Source organism: Mycteria americana, chromosome 6, assembly GCF_035582795.1.
Source record: "Mycteria americana isolate JAX WOST 10 ecotype Jacksonville Zoo and Gardens chromosome 6, USCA_MyAme_1.0, whole genome shotgun sequence".
NCBI classification, from domain to species: domain Eukaryota; kingdom Metazoa; phylum Chordata; class Aves; order Ciconiiformes; family Ciconiidae; genus Mycteria; species Mycteria americana.
In genome coordinates, this window is record NC_134370.1 from 69,273,194 (window position 1) to 69,296,585 (window position 23,392).

Here is a 23,392-nt window from a genome sequence, read left to right on the forward strand (position 1 = left end):
ACAAAACTACTAAACCAGCCAAAAATCACTTGCAATTAACTTTATCATATAAAAAGTAAAAGTGCATTGGTAAAAGTTAATCTACAAATAGATAAATAATATGCCAAAAAAAACCCCCACAAAAGGAATCCTTCTCAAAAAAAAGAAGATATAAACAAGAAATATAGCTCCAAGACTTCACCGTTTAGTAGTGTTACCCATTTATCTTTGTTTGATACATTTTGTATCATCTTTTCACAATCTGAAATATCATCAGAGGGATAAAATCATTAGTGTGCCAATCTAGATAGCCATAGTTCTAACACTGACCTAGGCTAATCTGCCTTTGCAATTTCAAGAACTATGTTTGACTCCTCTGAAAGTAACCTTAAATTGTAGTCTTGTAAGAATTCCAGAGCTGTATCCTTCACTCCTTCTCCTAATGAGGTTATGACCAAATGCTCATTATAATTGCTTTAGACTCCTTTTAATTTTCAAGCTTATTAATCATAAGAAGAGTTATTTAAAATTGCATAAATTAATCTTAGATTAAAAGCCCATCAAAGCCTCGAAACAATTAAGAATAAGTAGGATTTCCCTGGGGCAGCAAGTTTTATTTTAATAGTGTAGTCAGGTGGATATCAGAACATTGAAGTATGGTAGTGATTAATGTATGCAAAATTTAAATGAGAGTTTTTAAATGGCAAATCTAAATCACATATTGACCTAACTGTAGGCTTTAACTGCATTGTCTGTCATATATTTAAACTGTTTAGTAATCAACATTTTAATTACAGTGTATGTTAGGGAGGCCATGCAACAAACAAAACGCACCACTTCCCGACACTCTGCGTGGAACTGTTTAGCAGGCTGGGGCTGTGCTGGTAGCTGCGCAGAATAAGGAACGGGGAAAGAGAGCAGAAACTTCAAGGAGACTAATGATACTTGATTTTGCCTATGGATGTGTTCTTGGCCCTGCTTCATCTCCGCCCAGAAAACGCCACCGACCGATGCGGCTTTCTGGCCCTCTTTGCTACCCTCACGGTTCTCTGGACAAGTCGGTCCTTTCTGCTCTCTGAGCTGGCAGAAGCTACAGGTGATGTCCTCATGGGGGTGGGAAATTCTGTGAAAACATTACCTTCTGGGTGCTTTTGTCTTCTGACTCTTGGGAGTCCCTGTGCCCTCAGCCTGCCTATGCCACCCGCAGCTTTGCAGGCTCCTGCAGACCTATTGAAGCACTGTGTCTTCGGCCCGTGCTATGGGAGATTTCACTCTAGCAGCCAGCCAAGAACAGGCTCTCAGGGATGCTGAATTCTTCACCGAGTACAGCGAGAGGCAGTCCTTGCCCTGAATAGTCACTGTGCTGAGGATGGGAACTGGGAGAGAGAACTGGGCCAGTAAACACTTGGTCCCAGATCAAACCCAGCCAAGTACATAGGAAAAGCTGGTACTGTGATTTGATATATGGTGCAGATGCCGCATGGAAGAGACAAGGAGGCTTCATTTCTGGAGGAGAGTGTCTCTCAAAACAAGCGTTGACCTTGCCAGAGCTTTGGGACACTGGCCATGCTTTCTAGACGTGTGTGCTAAGCCTCCCAGTCGCTGCTGTTCCAAGCACTTCAGACACTCACCCTTTTCTTTAAAGGGTTACCTCCCATGGTCAAAACACATCCTAAAATTGCAAAAGTAAAACAAGAGATGCAACAGCCAGATGACACTTAAATAGCGTCTTGCAGGGTCTGTTCACCCGTATGTATATTCTGTGTCTCTATGGACCAATGCGAGCGTTTGAAGCCTTCAGATTTTTTTACCCCACTCAAGCCTTAGAAGTGAGCGATGGAGGGAAGCCTGCTGCATGGAGCAGCCCCTGAGGAGGACTCTGACACCTTCTGTGCCTGTGAATTAACAATGTTTTGGGAGTCAGCAATAGAGTATTGGCCTGAGGATTCCTCGCTGCTATTCCTGGCTGTGGGAGCAGAAATCGGCCTTGTGGATAGCTAGCACAGATAATTAGAACAGCATTTAGTTTGGCTTGTCCTTGGAGGCAGGAGCTCTAGATGTAAAATCCTCCACTACTGGAGGCAGTGGTAGAGTGATGAACTCTTATACGTGCTAGGGTCACTAGAGGGGGACACAGGGTCAGTCCGGGGTAGTTTGGGTTATGCAGCCCTTTGTGTTTCCACGCATCCTGGGAAGATAGTACAGCTCCAGAGCTGAGGTTTGTATTTGTCCTTTTGGAGGTCCGATTAAACATCTGTAATGGGCAAGAGTTTCCTCTCGAGTACGTGCCCTCAGTTAATTACGAGAGCTGTAAATAGCATAGGCGCATCGGTAGCAATCGGAGAACTAACCGGGATGATAACTGTGGTGCGCTGTTTTACAGCCAAGTTCTTATTTTCCAAAATTGCAGGGCTTGCACTCCTTCAGGATGAGCTAGGGATGAGTTGCCAGCCATGCTTTTCTGATTTAACATTTGCACTGTAGCCATCTGATCAAGCTTACCTTTGAACGAAGAGGGCACCTCCAGTGGAGGAAGGCATGGGACATCCCAACGGATTCAGGAGCATAACAAGTGTCGTGATTTGGTCACGTTTTGCACTGAGTTCCTGTAGACGCAGGCTGGAGTTCTGCCGAATGGCTCTCGGACGTGGTGGGGTGGAAATGGGTGCAGGTGTCCTGCGGGCAGCGATGGGATCTGTGCAGAGCTGGGTCAGAGGATGCCGTTCCTAGGTCTCAACTCCTACTGCCAGGGAAGCCTTACTAGTGTCGTCAGGGATTAGGGAACGGCAGGGAAGGGGAGCAGGTTTCCAGTTTTCATTTTATTCTTAAAAGGTGTCCCAGTACTCAGAGGTGCCATGTTTTGTGCAGGAAAAGCTCTGTGTTGATGCATCTGATGCACCGTGGAGACATTCAGTGCTGCAAAGCAGTGACATGCCATTTCTAATATCGCCTAATAAACCGCTGCATTGTCTTCTCCCTCTCCCCCTTTAAAAAATGGCATCAAAATTGCATGTTAAGCGGAGAGTGAGCTCCCCTTAAAGCAGCCTGTAGCCATCAGTAATATTTATTTTCTCTATTTGTTTTAAGCCTGTGAAGACTGTGGTTTCCTCCATACTGTCCTGATGGAGCCCTGACCAGCAAGCGTGCAATGCCCCTAGCCCTAATGTGCCATTAATGATAGGTTAATGTACAGTATAATGTTTTTTGGACTATGGGTTCATTACACTTCTGAGTGCAAGGTCCTTCTGCAGAGCGCCCAAGGTCCCATTGCATTATATCATGCAATAAAAATACCCTTTTCATATCACACGCTAATAAACTGTATTTGAAATGCTGTCTAAGGGCACTGCCATCGTCTTGATAGTCTGTGTCTGCAACAGTTGGGATCTTTTTATTATGGTTTTTGTTATGCTGAATTCAAATTTTTAAATGAAATGCATAATTTTTCTGTGCTTCTTTGTAATAAATAGAGCACAGTCCTTTAACTGCACAATCTGGGAGGATTTCAGTAAAAGAGAACGTTAAAAAGACGGCACTGTTGCAATCAGCAACAATGCTGCTTATTTCCTAACGTACCTTGTGTAAGCATAAAGCCTTTTATTGTCATTTCTAATTTGCTAGGTGTTGTGGTTACGTTTGGGTGTCATGTAGTCATTAACATAAGACCTTGGTCCCTCTAATGGTGTCCCTCCTTCCTCCTCTATATTCATAGGGTTTACGTTAACGTCTGTCTTTGCAGCCCGCTCCCGGCTGCAGGGAGGACGAGTTTTCAGGGTGTCGGCAGGCAGCCCCCAGGTGTTTGTGGCAGCGGCCGTAGCCTGCATTGGTTCTCCTGCCCATGGCGTTGGAGCAGCAGTAGTGCTCCACCAGACCTTGTGAGATGAATGGCACGTGGTGCCTTGATGGCGCAGCGGCACTGGCCTTGGCCGTGCAGGATTGAAAGTCAGGGCTCGGCTCTTCTGGCTGTGGAGGAGAAAAGGGGAAGAGAGGGCAGTGCCCCGGGAGCTCACTGCTGCTTTTGCAGCCACCAGAGCAGTAGGAGGTGCCGAGGCGGTGCCATCGGGGCACCTGGCTGCGATCCTGGCAGTAAGCACAGCCCCTCCAGCCTGGCTGCGGCATGGGCAGGAAGACCATGCTCATCTCCCTGTGCAATCTGCTGCTCAGGCCGCAGCCACCCCTTAGACGCGGGATGATGGTCCCAGGTTCCTCCCCTTAACCTCCATGTCCTCCTGCAGTGTTGTGGCTCTCCGTGCTGGTCTGCAGGCTCAGGTGCCCCTGGGCACTTCGTACCAGGGCAATGCGGTGAGCCAGCACTGACCCTGGCACGTTCTCCAGGAGAGCTGGGAGCAGGTCGTGCTGCCCTCCCCAATTAGCCTCTCACTTCCCCAGTGAAAAAAATAGAAGGAGATGATGGTGTGGGTTAGATCTGGATGCACTATCAAAAAAAGCGCAGGATCATTGAGCACCGTTTGGGATTAAGGTTCCTGTCCGTGTCCTTCCCATCCCCCTCATGTCCTCTGCCCCAGGAAACACCACCTTGTAATTGTTGCAGATTTACAAGGAAATTGGTGACTGACCGGTATTTCACGTTGGGAATGTATTTTGTCGCTATCCTGGCTAAGGTCAGTAGCTGCCTATTTCATGGACCCTTTAAACCCGTCCCACAATAAACAGTCACTTGTTTTGTGCCTGGAAAGTCCTCTGAAATCACAGAAGCATTGCTGAAGGGATGTTATTTATTGTCTGCCTGTCCTTTGGCAGTGCTTAGGAGCCTCAATGTTGGTCTAAAACTCCTTGGTGCTATCCAAACACAAGCGTTGGGTAGCCAGTGGTAGAGGAACCTATTTATGGGATAGACTCATGTAAAGCTTTGATCTTCCCTGGACTTTTGTATGAAAGGCAATGTAAACTGTTACGTATGCATTAGACTAAATAGCTGAAAGGATTCAGGTAGCCCAGATTTGGGGCTGTGGGTGATGCACAGGCCTTGTATTAAGGCTGTGTCCCGGGGGGACTTCATCTCCCCTGGGCAGTTCACCCTCGCTCCTACCAGCAATGCCAGCGAGCAGATCCGCAGCAGAGCTGCATGTGGGCACTTGGTGCTGGAAAAGGCCCATGTCTCTGCAGTCCTGCCAAGGATGCGATGTAAAGTCTGTTGCAATAAGCTCTGGGTGGGTTAATATCAGAAACGAAGATTCCTCAGGCTGGAGGAGAAGGCCGTGAAAGCAAATTGCTGAATTTTAAGGGTAGGTAAAATTACGGAACTTTTACCCTTGAATAATGGCAATTTAATTGACTGGGCTAAATGATTGATGGTTTGTGAGCAATGAGTTTGAATTACCAGGGCTGTGTGTTCAGGGGGGCACTGCCCTTTTAATTTCATGTCAGATATTTAAATCATTTACATCACCCTCTGCGAGGCGCTCCCCTTTGAAAGAGTTAACCTGTCTGGTGGGACACTGTGGCTTGAGAAACATACCCTTTATCAAGAGAACGAGATGAGACAAGTTCATTTAAAAAGCCTGGTTTGTCATTGTTTATCTAATTTTCGGAGTTGACACACAAAATTAGGCTGGCTGACACTCACGCTGGGGCTATCCCTGGCCCTGTCCTGCCTGACCTTTTCGGCTCCAAGCTGCCGTGCACTCGCCGGTGGCCGCTTCCCCGCGGCTGCAGAAGCCACTGTGTGTCCTACCAAGCCAGACCCCCAGCCAGGCTAAGCCAGGCACGGAGAGCGGTTTGGTGGTGGCTTTTCAACGTATTTTATGCTGCTTGGGTCTGCTGGACGTACTGATTCCCAGGGATTTTTAAGGCTCAGTATTTCAGAATTGGCAAGGAGGTAGTTACTGCTTTGTAATGAACGTGCGTAGAAGTCTGAGCAAACGTGAAATGCCCGGGGATGGGATCAGCTCTGTCATGGGGACGTCCCGTGATACCTTCGGGCTCCTCTCATCACCATCTCTTTCCTTGGTGTCGTGCTTCCCTCTGTGATTACGCCCGTCAGTGTCGTGGTGAGCTCTTGCACGTTACTGAGCCTCGAACGTTGGCTGAACCATCGCTGGTAGGGCATGCGCAGATCTCCATTACAGTGATTTTGCTAAGGAAGGTTTAATACCCGTCTCTTATTTGCCAATTCACAATGGACATAGGTGCCAGTGTAAAAGAGCTGTGCTCTCCGCTGACGTTAGCGTGCTGTGGAGCGGGAGAGCTGGGTACAGCTCGCACCCCGACTCTGCTGCTGCCCAGGGGGATGTGAGTGCCGGACTGATCTGTGCTGAAAGCCAGCTAACTTCCCCACCTCAAAAAAAAGGATGGATGGATGGATGGATGGATGCTGCAAAAAAGGCATGCACGCCACACCAAGCGGAGAGTGTCATCGCACCAGGGCGGTGAGAAACCAGCTGCTGCAAGAGGAAACGCATTTCAAGCTTCCACGCGTTTAACTTTCTTCAGTGTTACCTTGCAAAGCAAAATAAATCTACATGGCAATATTTAAGTACAGCAGGTTGCTTGTGTTTGTTTTAGAACGTATTGCTCACTGTTTAAGTCAGGGCTGGGACTTTTATTTGTGGCTGAGACACTCAGTGAGCAGAATTTAGTAATAGTGTCCAAGCTGTTGTGACTCTCATTTTTTTTTCTTTCTTGAAGTGACAGTTTATCCCAGCCCCATCCTGCAGCCTGGCCGTGCACTAGGCCTGGAGGGTGCAGCTGTGTTTCTCCTTTAGCAGTTTGGATTTTTACCTGCGTTTTTTTCCCTTGTTCCTTCCTTCCTTCCCTGTCTAATGTCCCTGCCCCTTCTCTCCACTCTCCCTTCCAAAGATATCTCCAGTTGAAGGCACTGCTTTCTGAGAAGGGCATGTTTCGGACTGCAGGAGTTAACGATTGCAGTACTCTGGATGCTTGAAAAGGCGGGAATAGGGGACTAGATGCTGAATAGTGGCAAAATGCGGAGAACCCGTCAGGGTGACTTTGTGAAGAAGTTGCTAAGAGCAGAGGAGGCTGCTGCTGGTGCAAACGTGGTGGTGGGAGACTTTGGAGGAAATCTTAAATGTTTTCCCTGAGACGTTTTTGGATGCTAAGCCAACTGCAAGTCCCCCTCACACAGTTTGTACTGCATCCTCACTTCAAATGTTGCTGTAAGCAGGCTGCGGGCAAGTTTGATGGACTCGTGCATTGTCCGCAATTCTGGATTGCTCTTTGATGTATGTTTTTATTGCAGTTGCAGGCGTGACTGCAGCCCGCAAGATGCTGCTGAGCGAAGTGTGGTCTAGCGAGGTCAGGTATTAGAAGAAGCAAAATGCTTTTGGCGTAGACTTCAGCGCAGGCCATCCACGGACACTGTACGTCCTTGTGCCGCTTGTGACCTCCTTGCTCTCGGTGCCTGACCTGAACGTACCGTGGGCTGTCCACCAAGATTTGCAAAGACAGGTCCCACTGACACTGTAGCCTTAGCTTTGCTGGAAGTCTCTGTTTTCCCATTCCCTATTAATAAAGAAACAAACAAACAAAAAAAGTAAAAAAAAAAACAAAACCCAAAAAAAAACAAGCACCAGATTTGGAAAAACAGCTTCTGTAAAAACATCCCTTCAGCCTGAGAAAAATCCTCCCTAGAGCAATCTAGTCTAAAACCAAGGAAAATCTAAGCAGCAGTTTCAAGTTAAACTTATTCCTAGGGAGAAAAGTGAGTGTGTAAAACCCCAGGCTTCAACGGAACAACCTCACAAAACAAAGCGAACAGGGTGAACAGCATGGCTAGCTGACGTTTTCAACCTCGCATAGCCTGCAGTTTCCCTTTGCAGGTTGTGAGTAGCTTAAACGCAAGGATATACTGGGTGTGAGATGTCTTCCTCTGCAGGGAAGCTCTCCATCGTAAAGGAGATTCATGGGAGAAGCGGACTGGCTTTAATAGCTGTTTTTTAATTGCCCCAATGCATCTGCTCTTCTTTGTCTGTGGGCTCTTGGTTGTTTTTCCCTAGATCTCACTAGTGTCCTTGACTGTTGTTTTGTTTAAGAGACAAAACAGCTACTTCTAGGCTATCTTGCTTATAATAAGCATTTACCTTGCAGTTGGACTAGATGATCATTGTAGGTCCCTTCCAGCTGACAGAATATTCGAAACCTTACTCTTGCACCTTTTGCACCCAGAAATATCAAAGTCCTGGGCAAAATAGGCTTGCACTGATTCTCACAGCACTCTCGTGAGAGAGCAGCAGCATTTATTCCCTTTTTAACCACGAGGATGAGGGAGATTAAGCAGCTTTGTGAAGGTCACGCTGGAAAGTATGTGGCAGCTTGGGAATAAATTGCAGGACTCCTGCCTCTGGGTTCCCGATTGTGCCCTCCCCTGAACTGTTTTCATAGGTAGGAATCATGTAAAAACAGGAATATTTCAGATTGAATTTGTTTAGTAAAACAGCGAAACCCAAATGTACATGGGATATCTGGAGTAGGAGGTTAAAAAAAAAGAGGGTGCAGTCTTTCTTTAGTGTTGTTCCTGATGTTAGCCATTCAAGACCAAAGCTAAAGATTTCTAATAGCCAGGTGTTGGAAGGAAAATTGTCCATATGCTCAGTGCCGCAAGCATCTGTGTACTTAAATGCATCATTTTAAGATCATCCATCTTCTCTTGGTAGCACTGAATTGTCCGCTGCCATCCTCAAAGCTCTCGAGTGGACTCTGGTACCTCTGGATCTGTTCTTCTTCCTTGGTGGACCATTTTCCAAGCAACAACTGGCTGTGAGCACACACGCATCTGCCTGGATGGGAAATTCAGAGCTCTCTGACAAATTTAAAGTTCCTGTCTACAGCTAAGAATGGCTGAAAGGAAGCAATTTGCTTCAAAAAATTGAATATTGGGGGAAAACATCTATTTCTGTAGCAGTTACAAAGAGCAAACTCGGAAAGGTCGATTGCAATGGCAGGTAGCAGGTGCCCACAATTTAAAGGCCTGGAGATAAAATTAAGGGCTTGCAGCTCGAGCCTGGTGGGAAGCACTGACAAATCTGAGAAGGGGAAAGCAAGTTCTTTGAACTGACTTTGCTTTGGAAACCTGTAGTCACACGAGAGCTGCGCTGCAGCCCCCAGTTTGCAGGAGTCGGGCGATCTCGTATCCGCAGACTTGGCGTCTTGGTGGTTGTTTGCGGTGGGATGTGCGCGTCCACGCGTACGTGGGCTTTCACACAAAAGGAGTTTTACATAGAAAAACTCACGAGCTTTCTTCAGACTGCCACCGTGCCGTTTCTGTTGTAGCTTCACCCTAGTCACGGTGGTGTCTTTTAGATTCTGTAGACTTTTGGCATGGTTTTGGTTTTTTTTTTCCCTCCTACTTCAAATTTGAGTTATAGACTGAGCAGGCCGAAGCTTTCCCTGGGGGGCAAAAGGCAGGGTAGCCGTCGGGTTGGAGCCTGCAGTGCGAATGTAAGGCATTCCCAAAGGCTGTCTGTGGCGTGCACCGGATAAATAAAGAAATCCAAGAAGGAGTGGAGGCCACGGGCATGACCAGGTCAGGCTGATACTGGAGAGGAAACCCATGACTGCAGCTTCTCCCTGTCCAGGCTGAAACACCGACTGTTGCTGCGACAGACGTTGCAGGGCAATGAATGAACGCTGGAGAGGAAACACGGGGTGGGTACGCCCGGTCCTCCTGCATCTTGCACACCCAGTCCCCAGCACCCGGCTCTGCCTACGCTGCGCTTCTTGCGCTAGCAGATCGTAACAGACCTTTTGGCATCACGGGGTTTGCTCTCGCAGTTACGCCAGCAGCTGCTGAAATTGTTCATATACTCACTGATGATCAGCAGTGAGGTTTGTTGGGAGGCGGCTGGGGTACGGTTGTTTAAATTAAACTATTTTCCCTCCACCAGCGTCTGGCCATGCTTGTAGCGTGGTTCACAGCATAAACCTGTGCCGTCTCTTACGCTCTGATGAATGGATGGGGAAAAGTTTCATTTAAGGAGCTCCAAAGGAAGATCTGTTTCAGAGCTGAGAGATTAAGAGAGATAAATATCCTGACTGGTGCAGCTGTCTCCTACCACCTCCCAGCTCTTTCTTAGCTTACGGGCAAACTTGCTTCTCCTTTTCCCCCACTTTCTGAGTGTCTCCCTCACCTTTTTTTAATCATATCCTTTCCTCTTAATACACCTCCTGTCTCAAGTCTGTGGGCTCTACCACCTCAGCTCTCACTAGTTTAATCGTGGGAATTAGTCCTTTGAGATGAATGGAAATGAGAACTGGCTCCCAACAACGACTGCTGAGTTCACCTTTATGTGTTTATTAGCTCTGTCTTGCCTCTTACCATGGTGTTCCTCCATCTTCATGGTGAAGGAGCCACATTTGCAGTTTTCCCTACCAGGAGACTACAGCAGAGATTGCAATGTGAGAGGAAATAAAGACCAAGTAATGTGCTAGCTCTGGGGGCTACAGGGACCTGTAGCTGCCTGTTTGGGGACCCTCGTGGCATGGAGATTGCTATGCCTTGGTTTTCTTCTCTGAGCTTAAAACACAAGGTGGCAGAGCTCATCGGCACCTCCGCTAATCCAGACAGCAGAGCGGCAGCATCTTTCCTGCCGCTGGACCGGGACCTTTTTCAAGCTGAGATGTTGGGTGCCAGGAAGCTGCTGAGATGGAGGATGCTCCGTGTGTGCAGGCTCGGGTCACGATGCCTCTTACATTGCCCCTTCCTTGCATTGCCTCTGCCAGAAGCCTGTGGAGGTGCAGCCAGCATCCCACAGGTGCGTGCACAGAGGGGAAAGCTGCCATTCTGCCGAATCCTGGGGCTGTGGCGGGCTGGAGCCCGTGCTGCAAAGAAACTCAGGCCCAGGGCTGTTAGGCAGCTTTCAGGGCACCTAAAGCCAGTGTGGCGAAATAAAACACTTGAGACGTTTGTAATTCTTCATGGCATAGTCTGCGTGTCATGTTCTTCTGGTGGTGGACCTCTTGCCCAACTAAGTCGCTCCACCAGATTATTCCTTCCATCCTTCCTCTACGAGATTAACCGAAAAAGCAACTGAGCTGGTCCCAGTAAGATCTGAAGAAGGGCTCTCCACATCTCAGACCTCTCCCTAAAAAGTTTTAGCTAAGATTCCAGCCATCCCAAAGTGTTGAAGCAACATCATCTCACGCTTCCTCCATAATTCTTGTAGATAATGGCATATTTTATTCCTGTGGCTCCTGCGTTTGCTGGCCCTGGCCCTGTAGAGTGTTTTATTGCTTCGAGCTGATGCTGCAAGGATTTATTGTGCTCTATTTAGCCCAGTGCTGCTTCATCGTTCCGCTCAGTGCCATCCTAACCCAGCCGACCACCAGGCTTCCCGGGCCCCACGTCAGACCCGCGCTCGCTCTCCGTGTGCCAATTGCCGTCGTTCACCGCTACGGCTGGCGTTGGGCCGCGCGCGCCGGTAATTCCCACATGTACGTCACCCTCCCCAAAGGCACCCCGGCAGATCTACTCTGATTACTTTCAGGCGCTGTTTGCAGGAGCTATGAAGTTTAGTGTTGCAAAAACTGAGCTGCTTTTGAGTGATTTGGAGTAGAGGTTTTCATCATCTGTGATGGTTTCTCCTGGCGATTGCTTTCTTTCAGTCATTTATGTAATTGCGGTACTCGGTTTCCTGTGGATTTTTATACTTCATTTGAGATTCATCTGAAGATGGCATGTTCCCATCTCTAGGAATGTGGCCAGATTGAGACATGAGCTGCCTAAGCTGGCTGCTGAAATTGCAGGCCATATTTTTGTTTCATCCTGAGATGCTGTTCTGATTTTCCAAGGTGTCTAAGACACAGTCTTCCAGTGCCTGCAGTAGCCATATAATTCATGGCCGAGAATATTTTATAGTTATCCCTCTTTCCGTCATACTTAATTCCCACAGTAGCTTCTCATGAAGACCTGTTCCAGTTATATTTACGTGATATTTTCATTTCCATATCAACTGAGCACTCCAAATGACATGTACCAGGACGTATGTGCACGAACAAATGCCTCTGCGTGTGGACGCTGCGAGTGCTGCAGAGCCTGGAGCCTGGTCCTGCTGCATCTGCAGGCACAGAGCTCAATGACCAAGTAACAAGAGGAATTTAACACTTGCAGGGATATTGTATTTTTCCTAGGTAATTTGTAGGACCATCCATTTAAGGGATGCCTTTACACAGGGTAAGGCATAAGGTTTCCACTGATAAAAGTCAAGGACACCCCTATAAGCGAACGTGGCATTCGTACATCTGCGTGTTTTCACGTGCCAAGCGGCACGGTTCAGTCTTCGCCCCAGGAATGAAGTAGTTCGGGTTGTGAACACAGTCTGCCCTTACGCTTTCCTTTCGACAAAAGACACTATTAGGTTAATACGTGTGGAAGAGGTGCACGAGGGAGCTTTTAAAGAGAGAAACTTTAAAATTAACAGATCACGGACCTTTACAAGCAGACTAGTAGATTAGTGGGTTTGTCAGAATGTCTTTTTACCAAAACATCATTTAGAAGTTGAGCAGCCTGGAAAGGAGCTGGTTCAACACACAATGAGCTAATCGAACATTTAAAAAAAAAAAAAATCAGTATTTTCAATGAGTGCTAAGGCCTCAGTAAAGAGCCTGGGTTCCCCCAGCCCTCCCTTCTCTGTATGCACCATGTATGGGGATAATACGGATCCAAGAGGAAGTTCACTGGTTTGAATCACTGTTTATTGCGTTTTTATGACTGTAACCACAGGACGTTCCAATGTATTTTTTCCAAAAAAAATTGTAAAAAAGCCCAAACCTTCTGGGGTTTTCAGGGGAAGGGTTGTGGTTATCTTGGCTAACTCCGCCTATCCTGCTTTCCAGGGCCACCCGTTCATCGTGCAGTACAACGATGGGAATGCAGAAGTCGTGTCCATGTGGGTGTGCAGGATGCTCGAGGAACGGCGATCGACCCAAGGACCACAGTGAGCCGGACTGGCTCACAGCGATGCGCAAGGCAACAGCTCGTCCTGGACTAGCAGCACCAGCCCCGCGCTTTGGACTCTCAGTCTCCCTGGATCATATTTTACTAAAAATATTTTCTAGACGCATCAACACAATCTTTCAGGGTATTTGTTGCTGCCTTTCCCTCACCACCACATTAAGGAATTTTCTTCCCACATTTCCTTTGTTGCTGAGCAATTTAATGTCCTCAGATTATCTTCAGTTAAACTGGACGCAGCCTTAAAGCAAGTATTTTATATCTATATTTTTTGTTATTGAATGTATTGTATATTTCCTGGCTCCAGAGTATTTTTTAACTGTTAGTCTTTTGCTATCGTACGAATGACACGCCGAGTGTTCAGAGGATTTCGTAAGGCTGTCTTTGAGTGCAGACATCCACAAAATGCTGGGTTTAAATGTAAAACAAAAGCAAACAAACAAAAAAGAAGTATCTGGACTTGCCCGTCCTGCGAGGAGGCAAGGGATTGCCCTGACAGAGTAGAAGCACGGCAGGTAGATCAGCATCGCACTACGAAATGACCGGCGGTGCCTCTCTCTGCTCCCGGGCTCGGGTTTGCTGGGAGGGCCAAGCAGGAAAGACAACGCACCACGCCGGTGTGGGCAAAGAGCGTCCACGCTCAGGCGCTGCAGGCTGATCCGGAACCGCAGAAAGGTTTTGCTGAGGTGGAAGGAGGTGAGGTGAAAGAGGATAGTGCTCTCCTAAACGGGGAGCAGGGCTGCTGCTGGGGGAGCACCAGCCAGAGCTGGCAGCCCCAGCGCCGCGCACGGCCCGCATGGGCTGTTGGCCTCCGGCTGCGGAGGGAGAGCAGCCCCGGGCACGGGGAGTTTGCAAACAGCAGCGGCTCAGAGGGTGTGAGGTTCTGCCCGTGCCGCGCGAGGAAGCTGAGGGCCACGGCACGGGCGTGCGCGGCATCCCACGAGCTTGTGGTGGGAAGGGAGCCTGCGCGGAGGGGCCCAAGGTGTGCTGTGCCGCTTGCCCTCGTGGCCAGAGAACAGGCTGCAGGGTTTTACTTCTTACCACAGCAGTTCGTGGCTTGCTTGGAAGCGTCCTGCCTTTCTCAGCTCTACCTTGATCGCTTATTTTCTTAACGTCGGAGTCGCCGCACGATGGGTGCAGCTGGGTCAAGCAAAGGCTCCCAGGTTTGCTGTTACTGTACAGGAAAGAAGAACAATTGCAATGTCTCTGCTGTGTGTTTCTTACTCCTGCAATTTCTGTGTACGTTTCCACAACTGACTGGCACACGTTTGATCAGTCCTTGCGTTAAGACGCTTATTAAGAAAAACCCACGGAAGAGAGGAGGACCGTGAAAGGCAGAATTGCTGTGTGTGACGTGGTGGGGGAGGAGGTTGGGGCTTTCATTTGCTTGTCTTTGCATTAGAAATAAACTTTTGCTAAAAAAAAAAGCTCAGGTAGTTTATTATATACCAGCAGCTTAAAAAAAAAGCCCTATTTGGTGAAAAATTCCTCCTGAACCACTGCAAATCCGAAATGTTACTTTGGAAGCAGCCTGGAAAAGACTTTGTTTCCTTCCTTGGAGGGATCGTTTGTCTTCTTTTGAAGTATAGAGGTTGCAGGCATGAACTTATAGACTAAAGTTTGTCTTAATTGCTCTGATGTCACAACCTCCCTGGCAGATAACAGTACAATGAATGAATCAGCGGCCCCCATACCTTCAGGTCCTTTTTCTAAAGTGAGACAAATTCCTTCCCTGTGAGCCAGCCAGACTATAGGCAGCTCTTCCATTTATTTATCTCTAACAGTTTGCATTAGCTTTCTCTGGATAAAAAGTCTCTCCCCCAGATTTAGTTAAAAAGTCAGTAAAACCAAGGCTTTTCCTCTCGCTTTCCCTGGCAGGGAGGTCGGGAGGGGAAGACGTCGCCCTGAAAATCTGTGCGGGATGCCAGCTGATGGAAACGTGAAAAATCTCCTGGCTAAGGGGCTGACAGTGTTATAATTCACTGGCATGCGTATTAACCTTGCTGTCTTCATCAGTACACTTAATCAATCCAGCAATCATGGGGGAGGTTTGGGGCTTCTCTCATCTTTCCTTCCCCAAGTCCTTGAATTCGGTGCAGCCGGGGGACGGGAGGAGGACGAGCGGCTGGGGGTCTGCTCGGTGGCACCGCTTCTGCCCCGCTCCGCTCCCAGCACCGGGTTAACGCCGTTTTGGGAGGGATTAGGGCCGGATGGGAGAGTGGAGCGGGCGGCTTTGGGAAAACCCAGCTCCTCTTCAGCACGGCCAGCCTTGCTGCCGCCCCGAGTGTCGAGCGGCAGCGAGGTCGGGCCTCCCCGAACTGCCGCCTCCTGCCTTGGAGATGGTGTCTGCGGATGGTGGATCCCCGTGGGAGGTCTGGACCCCGCAGCCCAGTCTGTGTTGCTGCACGGGGGCTACTGGGGTCCCCCCGACAACAGCGCCTTGCTCTCCCCTTCCAGCCCGCATCCTGGCCCTGCTTTGCACGCGCGCGTGTGCAAACCCCTGGTGCCCGCAGAGCCCAGTTCAAGCAATTCAGCCTGATTCTCACCACCACCCATCGGCACCAAGGGGCAAAAGTAAGGGGAAGGCCAGAAGGCAATAAAATTGGGCCAGGGTCTGGGCAGATTTAGCTCTGCTGGGTGCCCCCACCCACGTCAAGCAGCTCCCCAGCAGGTCTGCACCCAGCCCGGGCTCCTCTCCCCGCGGCAATGCGTGCTGACCCGTGTCCATGCCGTGCGGGGCAGCAGGAGCCAGGGTGAGCCTGGTGTGGAGCACCCCGATGCGGTGCAGGACCCCCCCCAAACCCAGCTGAAGGGGTCCCCTGGGGTGCAGCCCGGCGAGCAGCACGACGAAGCGGGGTCTGCTGTGCTGCATTTGGGCTTAGGAAATCCTGCCTCGGCGCAGGGGCTGTGTGCACGCAGAGGTGACTTTGAGATTGCCAAGACACGTGAAATGTGCCGCTGCGAGCCCAGCCCCGGGCTCTGCCGCCAGCCTTGCGTGTAACATCATCCCAGCCCCGAAACCCGCTCCGGGGATGGGAAACGAACAGGCGGGGAGATTTTCCCGGCTGCCAGGCAGGGCTCGAAGCGCTGGGTGCTGCGAACGGGCTCAGCGGTGCTGCTCTCCCCGCAGGCAGGAGCTGCGCTGGAGCCGGGGCTGCCCTGGGACGTTGTCCCTCTCTCCTCCTTCCTGCTGCAACTTTTTGGAGTCTGAATCAGGGCATTTCTTGCCTGAAAAGCTTGCAGAAAATGCAGCAATATTATACCCTACAGCTGAGTCCTGCTCAGAAGATGGCATCGGGGGGTGCGTAACAAATGCATTAATTCAGCAGTGGATGCTATAGATGCACTGAGTGACCCCCCCATCTCCCCCAGTCCCACTCCTCATCCCACCAGCTCGTTCAGGGACTCCACCAGCAGCCCCACGCCAGTCCCACCGCTCTCCTCTCCCTGTAACCTCGCTGCTGGAGGTACCGATAGACCCAGTCTCCTATGGGAGTGTGTATGTGGGAGCTCACAGGCTCTGGAAGAAACTGGGTATGTCCCATCTGTGCCAAAACTTCGATGTTTTCCGCTTCTCCCCGCCTGTGATCCTTGCCAGGCGAAGCTCATCCTGCGAGATGAGCCCAGGGTAGTTTGCCCTTAAACACAGCACAGAATTAGAAAATATTTTGTTTCTCGTATCCCGTGACCAAATACATCCTTGCTGTCAGCTTTCAAAGGCAAAGTGTCAGTCTTTGTTTTCCGAATAACAGCCTGAAAAGCTGCGTGTGTGTGTGTGTGTGTGTGTGTGTGTGTGTGTGTGTGTGTCTGTATGCACGCATACATCTGGCAAAGAAACCAGAAAAGGGGAATTGCAGCGGGCTGCGGCTTCGGGGGCTGCGAGTGGTCCCCGACCCGTCCCTCTCCCTGGGCTTAACGTCTGTCGAGCAGGGATGGCAGCGGCCAGCAATGCACTGACATTAATAACTGAGCAATCACTAGAAACAGCTCTAGGAGCTTCATTTGATCCCTTTGATATCCGAGAGCATAAGCAAACCGGAGGATTGAATCTGGGAGTGGCGTACGTGTTTTCCTGCCTCGCGGAGCTCTGTGGTCCTGCAGGGAAAGTTTACCTGGAGGCATCAATGGAAAAGGGATGGACTGCAGGGATCCTCCGCCTCTACGATGCAGGGAGCGTGTGGGCAAAGTCTGAAGCAAAACCTGGGAATTTGGGTCTTAGCCGGAAAAAAAAATTCCCTAGTCCTGCAGGGAGCAAAATCTGCTGATGGAGAGCAAAGGAGCCCACGGCAGAAACTGCTGTCTGGTGACAGAGGGACTTTGGGTGTGGGTGGGGAGGGGGAGATGCCGCCAGGGCAGACACACGGCTCACTCGGCTTTCTGGCTCCGACTGTGCTCCCTCTGCCCAGCGCTGCCTGCGGGCAGGACAGCCCAGGGGGCCTTCGGCATCCAGCCCCACGGGAGCTGCACCTGGGAACCCCCAGGGAGCCCGCAGCCTCGGCTGGTGAGGAAGAGGAGGGAGGAAGCAGGTTAGGGGGCTGCAAGAGCCGAGATACCCCAAGCCAGGGCTCCGCTCTGGGGGGGCTCGCCAGCGCAGAGAGGAGGTGTCGGTGGCTGCTCCGCTGCTCCCCGCAGCGCAGGGGTCCAGGGCACACAGAAAATCCCTCGGCCTCTTCGGGCAGTGAACTGAAGCAGCAAATCCTTCGCCTCCGCAGGGGTTTGAAGCAGGCGGCCCCCGCGCTGCTCCCTGCAAAGGACTCCGAGGCTGCTCAGCCTCTTGGGGACAAAGCATCTTTGTGCAGAGGCTCTTCCTCCCGCTCCCGTTAGGACGTGCAACCGGCAGAGATAAACACGTAAGAGACCCAACAACACCCCCAGGAGCCCTGTCCTCACTCAGCTGCCAGGAGCCGGCCGACGCAGGCCTCGGCGCGCTGACGGGGCCGAGTTAAACGCATCACAGGTGACCCCAGCTCTTTGAGAGCTGCAGAAGAACCAGCTCCGGCCTCTCAGCTTCTCCGGAGGGTGCTCAGGAGACCCTCTGCAGCCACGTGAGGTTATTTGTGGGTGACTTCGGCCCCACACAGCCCGGTCCCTGCCCCAGTGCTGTCCTGAGGCTGCCCGCTGCCCTGCGGGGAACTGGCCGGGAACCAGCCCGAGCCCCAGATGCTACAGCTCGGTGGGCACGATGTCCCTGCGGTGGGAGCCAGGCCCTGGGGAGCGAAGGGGCTTTCCGGCGGGAAGGGGGAGCGGGGCCCATTGCACAACAGGGAGGTCCCGAGCAATAGTAGGTATTTTAGGACAACCTGTCTTCAGCCTTCCCTGGGGGACCCCTCAGGCTGGGGGACTCACAGGCAGCATGGGGCACAAATCTGGAGGGATGTGGGGACTGTCCCCTGAACTTGCTGGCCTCATCCTGCTCCCCCAGTTCGCCAGTACTGCACTGCCGGGCTGCCTGGCCTGGTCTGTGAAAGCCTAATAGGGAAAAAGAAACCCTAAAAAATTTCTAACTATATTCAAGTATTTTGGGCACATGGAATAAAAAGAAGGTTGTGCTTTAAGAAAAGCAAAGCTCAGAGGTTTGAGCCTTTCCCTGCGGGAAGCTGCAGCGGGAGCGCTGCGGTGCGGCTGCCGAGGAGCTGCGCTGACCCGGGGCTGCTTTACCTTCAGTAAAGGGTATGGCCATAAACTACAAGTGTGCACTGAGGACAGGATTTATAGATTGAGCCTTACCGGCTACTGGAGTGGCTGCCGCTTCGCCGGTACCCCACTGCGGCTGCTCTCGCTGCCAAGTCCTGCAGTGAAAGTTCAAGGTTTATAAGTAGCCGGTCAGCCCGGGAGATGTTTAATGGCAAATGGATGTCTGGGGCTTTTACAGGCAGGAGGAGGAAAACTTCTCTGCAGCAGAGACAGAGCTGCCGGCCGTGCCCCCCACGCAGGTGAGCGCAGCTCTGTCCTGGAGGGCCACGGTGCCTGGCTGTCCCCGGCACGGCACGGCCTGGCAGGGTGAAGGCAGAGTTAATTGCTGCCCTCGGCTCATCCCGCTCCATCTCCGGGAAGGCGCTGGTTTAACCTAATCAATAAAGTCGTGTCTATCGATCGTGTACGTTGCGTTCCTCTGCAGCCCTGCCACCCTGCAGCCGCTCTGGCCGAGGGAAATTAGGCAGATTTAGAGCCGGCGGGGATGGCGTGGGGAGAGCTTGGGTGGCCAGAAAGGTGAGGGGCAGCACTGCTGGGGGGGGCTAGGGGGTCGGGGGACAGGGTGACAGCAGTTGGGGGGGGCTGGACAGTGGGGAACCAGAGGCACATCAAGGGGTGCATGTTGGGGAGGGCCAAGGCGCCTGTTGGGGGGACCGAGGGTGCACTGGGGGGGCACAGTGGGATTGGTGGCGTGCATAGAAGGGGGGGACATGGGGGGAGAGGCGGGGTGCATAGACAGGGGGTGCACGGTGGGAGAGCCGGGGTGCACGGACGGGGGGTGCACGGTGGGAGAGCCGGGGTGCACGGTGGGGGCGTACCGGGTGCGGGGGGCAGGCGTGCCCAGCCGGGGCACTCGGAAGCGGCCCCGGAGCGCACCGAGAGGGCCCCGCGGGCTCCCCGGGGGTCGCACGGCAGCAGCCCCGGGGGGTGCCGATCCCGCCCCCCCCGCCGTGTCACTGCCCGTCGCTGCCCGTCGCTGCCCGTCCCTGCCCGCCCTCCGCGGGTGCTCAGCACGCCGGGTCGGGCGGAGCGTGCCCGGCCTGCAGCGAGCCACCGCCCGCTCCCTTTGTCAATGTCCAGTAATTAAAATGTCACCGTTTAATTTTCAGGCCTCTCGGAGCAATCTTTTCCTAATAAAGAGTCTAATCGAAACGCTCCTTCCCCGCCTCCCCGGGAAGGGCCGCGGAAGAGGCTGTAAAGGCGCAGAGCCGCTGCGGATCGATAGAGAGAAGCCCGGATTGATCGGCCTCTAAAATTAAATTTATTGGGGTCATGGTTTTATATGGTGCTGATACAACTGTTAAATGGGGAACATTCATTTCCAATAGGAGGCGTTTATTAAACTTCCACTGAATTAGACCGCCGTGATTTATGTGGCAATCTCGGCACGGCCCTCCAGGAGAGAGGGGCCTTTCGCCGCCGTCCCCGCGTGATTATTTATTTATACACCCGTGACACGGCTCCCTAAGTTTTAACCTAAATTATCCGCCGGCCTCGCCTGCCAGCGGCCCCGGCCCCGGGGGGGTGGGGGGGGTCGGGGTCCCGTCGGGGCGCACCGCCCTGCCCGCCGCCTCCCCGCCGGCCCCGGCCCCGGCCCCGCCGCGCTCCTCCGCGCTCCTCCGCGGCCCTTCCGCGGCCGCGCACCCCGGCCCGCTCGGCGGCCCCCGGGGGGGCTCCCGGGGCGGCGGCGGAGCCCGCAACCGTCCCGGCTCTCGCGTGCGGCGATCGTTGAGCGTTAATTAGAAATTCATTACAATTAAAAGCCGCGCGCACACGCCTTAATTACATCTGATTTTTAATTCCGAATCCGTGTTTACACAGTAAGCGAGACGTACCTCCTGATTATCCCCAATACTCTTTATACTGTACTAATTATGTAAATTAAACCTAATTAACTGACAAAAACTGCAGTCAATTCGACTGTTAAAAGATACGGCGGCTGCGAGGAGCGGGGCGCCGGCGGGGAGCGCGGCCGGAGCGGCGGGGCCGGAGCGGGGCCGGGAGCGGGTCCCCGCCTCGGGGCTCCGCGCTGCCGCGCTGCCGTCGGGGCGAGCCGCGGGCCGGCTCCGCCGCTCCGGGCTCCGGAGGAGCTCTGCGAGCAGCGAGGCAGCCGCACGGCCCGGGGAAGGGCACGGCGGAGGGGGCCGGGGCAGAGCCGCATCCTCCCGGAGCCCTCCCCAGCCCTCGACGGGCCGCCCCAGGAGCGGCCCCGGGAAGGGGGGGAGCGGCTCGGTCCGCGCCGCCGCCCCGCTGCCGGTGCCTCGCAGCCCGGCGTGGCCTCGCAGACGGTTCCGCAGCCACTGCGGGTATTGAACGCCGTGGGGATCACCCGAAACCCGGCGGCGGGAGAGGCAGCGGGGCTTGGCCCGTCTCACCGCGTCTCACCGCGCTCCCCCGTCCGCCCGGCTGAGGATGGGGGGGATAAATAATTAAAAGGCGAGGAATAATTACCGGCTCGGGTTGCGATCATTGCGGGAAGGCCGCGCCGCAAAGCCCGGCCGGCAGCACCCTGTCGCTGTGTTCCCGTCCCCGTCCCTCCCCCCGCGACGGGACGTCCCGGGGGGAGCCGCGGCCGCCGTCCCGCGTGGGAGCGTGGACCGGGGCCGGTTCAACCGCGGCGGCCCGGGGAGCGCGGAGGCGATGGGTGGCTCCGCACCTGCGTTTCGCTCCGCGCCGGCTCCGCCGCATCCTCCCGGCGCCGCTGGTGATGGCGAGGAAGAGGAGGGAGGGGACACACACACACACAAAAGTGATAGCTGGGGGCGATCCGCGCCGTTATTAACTTCTGTTTGATCAGTGTAATTGCGCCGATCGCGGCCGGACGCGATGATTAATTACAGTTTAATTAACGTGGCCGTGACGAGCGCTGCATGCGGGAACCCAACCAGGGCAGGGACGCGGCTACGGGCCACCGCCACGCCGGCAGGACCGGCGGCCACCGGAGCGGGGGGGGGACGACACCCACCCCCCCACCCCCCGCTCCGGTAGCCGCCGATCCTGCCGGCGTGGAGTGGGTCCCCACGGGGAACGAAAACACACGGGCGCTCCCACCCCTGCCCTCGCCTCCCGGCGATTTCGTTGTGTCCCCCCCCACCCCCGGTGCCGCTCCCGCACCCGCGCACCGCCGGCGGAGCGCGCATCCCGGTGTGTGTGTGTGGGGGGATGCGCGGTAGCAACGCATCCCCAATTTCGATGGGGCCCCTCCGCCACCCCCCCCGGGCTCCTCTTTTCGTTGCCGCCCTCTCCCCACGCAAACTTTCAACGAGCAGCGCTCCCCCCCCGGGGATGCCCACACCGCGGGAGGTGTGGGGAGGAGGGGGGGGCTGCGCGGAGAGGCGCGGAGCGGCGCGGAGCCCCGGGCTGATCCCCGCTCTTACCTCGGGCAGCCCGGGCGGGTCCCCGCTCGGTGGCGGCCCCCCACGCCCCCCCCCCCCCACCTCCCGCTCCCTCCCCGTTCCACCGTGCCTTAAAGCCGCGCCGTGATTGACTGGAGCGCATCGGTGATTGACGGCCGCGGGGTCCCGGAGGCAGTTAATGTAAATATGCTGGTGCTAAGTGGGTGTGTCTTCCCGTTATTTTAGCTGTCACCGGATCAATGTGCAGCGTCTCCAAGTACGGATCCGGATCCTCCCTCGGTGCCGCGGCTGGTCACTCGCTCTTGTTGCATCTCGCCCGGGCGGACGCGGCGGAGGCGGCGGCGGTGGCGGCGGGGCGGGCGGCGGCCCCGAGGCGTCGGTGAAGGGCGCGCCGCTGCCCGCCCGCCCCGCGCCCCGGCGGCTGCCCGCGGGAAAGGGCTCGGCGGGGACGGGGACCCCCCGGCTGATGGCGGCCCCGGCGCCGGGCTGCGGCCCCTAGCCCCGAGGAGAGCCTGCACGTCCAGCCGGGCTCCGCGGCGCGGTAAGCGGGAGCGGGCGGCGGATGGAGGGGATGGGGCGGCGGGGGGGGGGGGGGGGGGGATCGGGGCGCGTTTTCGGGAGGCGCTCCTCGTTATTTCGTGTAATTACCACGGAAGCGGCTTACGGCCGGGAGCCCTCCCCGCTAAGCCAATTTGCCTGGCTCGCCGCTGCCCTTCTGCTGCTACGTGCTGCGGGTCCTGCCCGCCCCGGCCCCTAATCCGCCCGCTCCTAATCGCCTGCCGGAGACACGACAAAGGGGCTCCCGGCCCGCCGCGCCCGCCGCCCCGCTCCGCCCGCCTGCGGGCACCGAGCGGCAAGTTTCGGCCCGCCCGGCCCGGCCCGGGGCTCGGGCCCCCCCGGCCCCACCGCCGCGGGACGCGCCGGTCGCATCCTCCGGCGCGTTTCGTTGGAGCCCGCCCGGGGCTCGCCGCAACGGGCGGCCCGGCACGGCTCGGCGAGCCGGCACAAAGGGAAGGGACGCGGCACCTCCCGGGGACCCGGGGCGCGGGGGGGGTGCCCCCTGTCCCCCTCCCCACCGCCCCGGACGCCCTTGCCCCGGGCGGCCGCTGCCGCCGGGCTCCCGGGGCCGCCCAGCCGCGGGTCCGCGCCCGGGATGCGGCGGGGCTCGGTACCGGCGGCCGCGGCGCGGGGGGATGCGCTACGGCCCCGCCAGACCCCCGCGGCCGGCCTGTCCGCGGCGGGGAGGGCCCTGCGGCAGCGCCCGGGGGGCTCCGGGCCGGGGCCGGCAGCGCCGAGCGGGGACTGGCCGGGCCGCGGAGCGGGGCTGCGGGAGCGGCGGGCCGGGCGCGGCGGCGGCGGCGGCGGCGGGGCCCCGGGAGCGCTTCTAACCCGCGCCTTTCCCCGATTTTGTTTTGCAGGGGCGTTTTGGGGGGGA

The 23,392-nt window shown here is 54.5% G+C and overlaps 1 protein-coding gene across 6 annotated transcripts in view; it reads left to right on the top strand.

The window, feature by feature from the left end:
• The window catches only part of MAP2K5 (mitogen-activated protein kinase kinase 5), a 139,940-nt gene extending 126,740 nt beyond the window's left edge, over positions 1–13,200 (top strand). For 4 of the 6 annotated variants that reach the window (XM_075506420.1, XM_075506421.1, XM_075506423.1 and 1 more), the window contains one exon: positions 12,790–13,200. In XM_075506420.1, coding sequence (XP_075362535.1) covers positions 12,790–13,153 — 364 coding nt within the window. In that variant the 3' untranslated portion in view covers positions 13,154–13,200. The remainder of the gene's footprint in view (positions 1–12,789) is intronic. The other 2 variants (XM_075506425.1, XM_075506426.1) reach the window with 1 other exon arrangement.
• Positions 13,201–23,392: the final 10,192 nt, after the last annotated feature.